The sequence below is a fragment of the Triticum dicoccoides genome, chromosome 5A (genome assembly GCF_002162155.2).
Source record: "Triticum dicoccoides isolate Atlit2015 ecotype Zavitan chromosome 5A, WEW_v2.0, whole genome shotgun sequence".
In the NCBI taxonomy this organism is placed as follows: domain Eukaryota; kingdom Viridiplantae; phylum Streptophyta; class Magnoliopsida; order Poales; family Poaceae; genus Triticum; species Triticum dicoccoides.
In genome coordinates, this window is record NC_041388.1 from 144,966,872 (window position 1) to 144,972,610 (window position 5,739).

The 5,739-nt window shown below is 55.4% G+C and overlaps 1 protein-coding gene across 1 annotated transcript; it reads left to right on the forward strand.

Annotated features, from left to right (window-relative positions):
* Positions 1-973: 973 nt before the first annotated feature.
* Positions 974-3,048, forward strand: LOC119300475 (F-box only protein 13-like). Its single transcript, XM_037577420.1, has 3 exons — positions 974-1,106; positions 1,254-1,389; positions 1,658-3,048. Exons 1-3 carry the CDS (start codon positions 1,088-1,090, stop codon positions 2,859-2,861), a joined length of 1,359 nt encoding a protein of 452 aa, XP_037433317.1. The 5' UTR covers positions 974-1,087; the 3' UTR covers positions 2,862-3,048.
* The last annotated feature ends 2,691 nt before the right edge of the window (positions 3,049-5,739 follow it).

A 5,739-nucleotide genomic window follows, 5' to 3' on the forward strand; every position in this document is an offset into this window, starting at 1 on the left:
CCAGGAGGCGAGGGAGGAGGGGCGGCGAGGGAGAGAGCCGGCGACGGCTGAGGGAGGGGAGCGGGGAGAGTCGGACCAGGGGACCGGAGCGAAAACGGGGAGGGGGAGGAGGGAGAGGGGAGAGAGGAGGAAGGAGGAGGAGCCATCATAAAATTTCTCGTGTGAACTCCGTTCTTTATGAACTTAATACTCTAGATGCATACTGAATAGCGGTCGATGTGTGGAGTAATAGTAGTAGATGCAGGCAGAAGTCAGTCTACTTGTTTCAGACGTGATGCCTATATATATGATCATTGTCTTAGATATCGTCATGATTATTTGCTTTTCTGTTAATTTCTCAACATTAATTTGTTTATCCACCGTAAGCTATGTTCAAAGAGAGAAGCCTTTAGTAAAAACTATAGCCCAAAGTTCTACCTTTATCATAAAATTAAAATACAAAAACTGTGGCCCCAAGCCCTAATGTCATCTTGCTACTTGCTGCTTCACCCTTTCTCTTCCGAGAATCACAACGAGTCCCGCGGGAGTAGCAACGGTCCGTCGACGGGAAGACACGCATTGTGGGAGCCCTACAACGGTGGTGGTGCAAGAGGCGGGGTGAGGGGGTCCGAACCAGTCAGCTGCTCCAATCGGCAACGATCAGCGCAGGAGGAGCTCGTCGGTGCGGGGGGTCGACCGCCGTGGACATGGCAAGCTCGCCGGGAGGGTGCGTGGTAGCAACCATGGCTGGCTGGCATCTGCTCGCGCTGGACACCACCATGATTTTCCAGGCGAAACGGTGGGGGAAGGGGAAAGCATAAGGGAACAAGTGGCTACAAATCACTCGAACGCGCGTGGTGCGACCGGCCGAAATTCGATCGGCGCCTATCACTGGCCTATAATAAATCAGGAATCCTAGACGTAGTTAAAATCCATCCGTAGCTCTAGCAAATCTGGGTATAAATAGGGGAGGGTGGTGGTGGCTCAACTGAATTCCATCCCTTCCTTCCACCACGCCTTCCGCTCTCCTTCACACACCTTGCGTCCACTCAACTCAAAGAGTGGAGTGGAGTAGAGTGGAGTGGCACTGGATCGCTCTCCTCCTTGCATGTCAACGAAAACAAAAGGTGCTCAACTGAATTCCATCCCTTCCTTCCACCACGCCTTCCGCTCTCCTTCACACACCTTGCGTCCACTCAACTCAAAGAGTGGAGTGGAGTAGAGTGGAGTGGCACTGGATCGCTCTCCTCCTTGCATGTCAACGAAAACAAAAGGTGTCCTCCCCTCCCATCCATCTCCTCCGCACGGATGTAAAGCCACCCCAGACGTAACAAAGGGTGAGGAGACTCAAGAGGCGCAAGGGCAAAGATTCCAAGAACACACCCTACCTGAGCCAGGAGCAACCATGAGGTACGCACCAAGCTTCTGATTCTTGGCTCGCTTCGCTGCACTTCAGCAGCTTTCTAACCAAGTTTTGTCTTGGGATTTCAAACCAAAATTTGGTAGTACTACATGATTTTGGGCCCAGACTCCAAATTCTTTTGTCTCCCATGTTTGTCTCTTGGAACTAAACCGTCTCGTAGCTGCTAGGGGCCAAAGAGAAGAATTTTACTTGATGTTTCTTGTTAGAATCTGAACCAAACTGCTAATTAACTTCCCTCTACGTGTTCCAATGCAGTGGCCGAATGGAACTGAGCGCGCACATGTCGATGGCGCCGGCGACCAACGGCGGGAAGCGCAGGTGCTCACGGCCCTGCCTTGGGGATATCCACGAGGACATGCTGGAGCGCGTCCTCGCGCGCCTCCCGCCGGCCAGCTTCTTCCGCCTCCGCGCCGTCTGCCGCGAGTGGCGCGCGGTCGCCGCATCCGCTACATTCCTCGACGCCTGCGCCCGCGTCCCTCCCCGCGACCCGTGGTTCCTCATGCTCTCCGAACGACCACACCCGGTGGTCGCCTTCGACACGGACGGGCGCTCCTGGAACGCCTGCCGCGCCCCAACGGGGTCCATGCCCGTGGCCGCGTCGGGCGGCCTCGTCCTCTACAGCGTGCTGGCCACGGGCGCGCTCTGCGTCTCCAACCCTCTCACCGGCGCATCCCGCGCGCTCCCCATGCCGCCGCAGGGCCAGGGCCAGGGCGTGCCGCAGCTCCACGCGATTGCCATGTACGGCTCCCCCTACCGCGTGGCGCTCTTCACGGGCGAGCTCTCTGACCTGTCCATGGCGGTGTTCGACTCGTCCGAGGGCTCGTGGGAGGGCCCCGTGCCGCTCGCCCGGAGGTCCGGGACCTCTTCTACGGACGCGCCGACGCATGGTGGCGACGACACGGTCTACTTTCTGAGCAAGTCCGGCGACGTGGTGGCCACCAACATGAAACGCAGCTCGCTGAAGCAGTATTCCTCGGCGGTCGTCCCGTCCGAGTGCGGCGCCGTGGTCTACTTCCTGAGCCACTCGGGCACGGTCCTCGCCTGCGACACGGCGAGCCGCACGTTTGCCGAGCTGCCCCGGATCCTCCCCGTGCATTTCGAGTACTCCATCGACGTCGTGGCATGCAACGGCGCCTCGTACGCCGTCGTGCTGTCGGAGTACCTGGACACGGCGAGCCTGCGGGTGTGGCAGTTCGCGGAGGGCGCGTGGAGGCAGGTGGCCGCCATGCCGCCGGGCATGGCGCACGGGTTCTACGGAAAGAGGGCCGACATCAACTGCGTCGGGCACGGCGACCGCGTCATGGTCTGCGTGAGCTCGGGTGAGGTCAACGGCTGCTTCATGTGCGACGTGCGGAGCAACCAATGGGAGGAGCTGCCCAGGTGCATCAATGGCGACGGAGAGATCATCGACTTCCTGGCCGCCTTCTCCTTCGAGCCGAGAGTAGAGATCAACGTCTAAGTGCGTGTATGCGTGTGTGTGTTTGCACTTTGCACCAGCGCCGATGCTTGTTTAGTTAAGGAGCACTGTTGTGTTTTGCTCCAAGCATCTTGCTTGTTTGATTTTTTTTTCATTCATGTGTGTATGTTGCATCGCATGTTCTAGGTTATATATTTGGGTGCTTTATGGAAACCAATTCGAGTCCTTGATTACGCTATATATTGTACTAATGGACTTCATTGATACTAAGATATTTTGCACTTCTTAATTAATCAGTGCGTCAATTCTATGAAGAAGTCGGAGTCGCTGGCTTGAGGAGAAGTGGTGATAAAAGACTTTGTAGAAAACCTTGACGATGCTCCTCTTCTCGGCCTGAGTCTTGTGGATAGTCAGATCGGCCGAGGTGCCCCATCTTTTTTGTTTGGCTTTCTGCAAATTAACCGCCAAGTCTCTTCTAACTTTTTAGCCCTAAGAACACAACTCCAAAAAAATAGGACCTCATTAAATTACAAACGTTCGGATTTTAAGCATGGCAACACGGACGTTTTTCATGGTAATTTCGGTTGACTCGAAGTGGCAAGTTTAGTTCGCAAACAAATTTTGTCTCGGTTCCTTTTTTTGCCAGAAAAGTGTCCAAACTAAACTTGCCACCTCGCGTCAACTGAAGTTGCCATGAAAAACGTTCTGGTTGCCACGGTTAAAATTCGGACATTCGGGATTCATTTTCGAAAAGATATACTTGGGGTGAAACAACGCTTCTGATCCCATATAATCATCTCAGGAAATAGTTTTAGCCATTAAACCACAAATTTTAAGCAGCTTCCAAATCTTAGAATGTACGCTAAATCTTGAGTCACTATTTTGTACTGCGCAAGAAGCTGCTTCTCTGGTCGGGGAGATCTCATTTGTTCAATCTTTTTCTTTTAGGCCCACATGGTAGTACTACGGTAAATTTTCATTACTATAAAAAGTACTGCTACGTTACAAAGGGAGAGGAAAAAGAGAGAGAGGAAAGCTAACAAAAGAAGTGTAAAATAAAAGAAGGAATAAAGGAAGAAAACTAACATACCACACACTAGTGTAGGAGTAGTAAGTAAAACTTTCTTGATCTACCTTTCTTTCTCTCTTTCTCGCAAGTGCAGTGCATGCAGCAGCAGCTTGCCCATGCAATGTAAGAGCTCTCCAAAAGTCGTCACCTTTGCTTTGGAAGGAGGCAGTGTGGCTTCCACTGAGGAAAGAGCGATCATAAGAATTCCGTAGAGAGAGAAAGAGAATCCATCCATGTAATGTAGGGGCATCACATCATGCCCTGCGCTGCTGCATGCCGCTGGGTTTTGCTTCCTCCGTCTGTCCCTTGCCCCCCTCCACACCATGCTCGCCGCGCAGATGCTCGTAGTAATGCCGCTTTCGCCTGCTTGCTTGCTTTTGATCTTGGGCCGATCGATCATGGGACCATGCATGCCGATGCCGATGCCGTGCCGGCCTGCTGGACGGAAAGATTGGCAGCGGGGAATGATGGCGCGCGCGGTTGCAAGCCGCATCATTGGAGGGTTGACAAATGTGATAACAGAATTCCTACACAATCATCACGTCGTGTCCGTTTTCAGATTTCCACTCAACGTGAAAAGTAATTAGCGTGCCGTTCGATCTCACGCCACGGATGAGAGAAAAGAAAGGCCCGCGTGCCTTTGAGCTTTTCGTCCATCCGCCATCGTTAGGTGACTACTCTAATCTAAATGTCTTCTAAATGATAAGTGATATACGTGTGGCATGAAGTAACACTGTGCTAACATTGTTTACACTAAAGTTATCATGCAAACAAAAAACAACTGAAATTTGTCATCCAAACAGAGATGCGGGCGCATCATTTGAATCTCATGTTGGGCTGCGCTGGGCCGGCTCGATGTGAGTCCGGGCCGTGAGTGGATGGGCCGGGGTCAGCTGGGTATGTGGCCCAGGCTGAACAGGACCCTATCCCTCCTCGTTGCGATACCCCATGCACGTCCTCAATCGTGCCCTCCCCTGTTCGTACGTCGTCGCCTGCTACTAGGGTTCCTAGGCGCGGGAGACGAGGTTTCTCGGCGTGCGGTTCTGGACGGGCGAGGCGAATCCGTCCTCTCGGGGCTATGGCTGGCCGCGGGACTGCGGCACAGCCGGGCAAAAAACTGACTGCATCGGCTGCGGCAGAACGTGGTGGGGCTGCACCGCCGCCAGCTGCGGGTGCCGGGCGTGGTGCCCTTGTGGTGCAAGGCCCTAGGCCGCCGGCGGGTGACGGAGTGGCACCGCGCGCTCTGGGACGTGGCGGTGGCTACATGGGGGCTCGGCCGCCGGTGCAGGTGCCGGTGATGCAGCCTGCGGCGGGTCGTGGCGGACCTCGGCCTCTGGCGCCGAGCGTGGCTACCGTGGTGCAGCCGGCCGTGGGTCGGGGCGGGACTCGGCCACCGGCGCCGGGCGCGGCTGCCATTGCTGCTGCAGGCCGGGGTGGTTCGGTCCAAGGGTCGCGGGCGCAGCTACCTGGGAATCAGCCGTCGACGCCTGGCCTTCAACCTCGGGCGGCACCGCCTCACTACGTCGCGAGGCCGCCGCAAAAGCGGTCTGGGCCGGTGCAGAAGCTTGCAGCTGGTGCCGGAAGTGATTATGGTCCGCCCCGGAGACAATGGGGTGATGATGGATATGATGTGTATGGTGATGGCCAGCACCGTGGCTCCTCGTCGACACGTGCTGGCCGCGGATATGCCTGGCAGAGTGATGGCACTGCTGAGAGACCTTTCTACGGTCCGCCTGGTGGTTTGTTGAGAGGGCGTCCGGCCCTAACCATCGGCAGCGAGGTGGATACCGTGGCTATCGTGGTGGTCGAGGGGGTCGGTTCCGTAATCGTCAGCCTCCTCCGCCTGTTGTC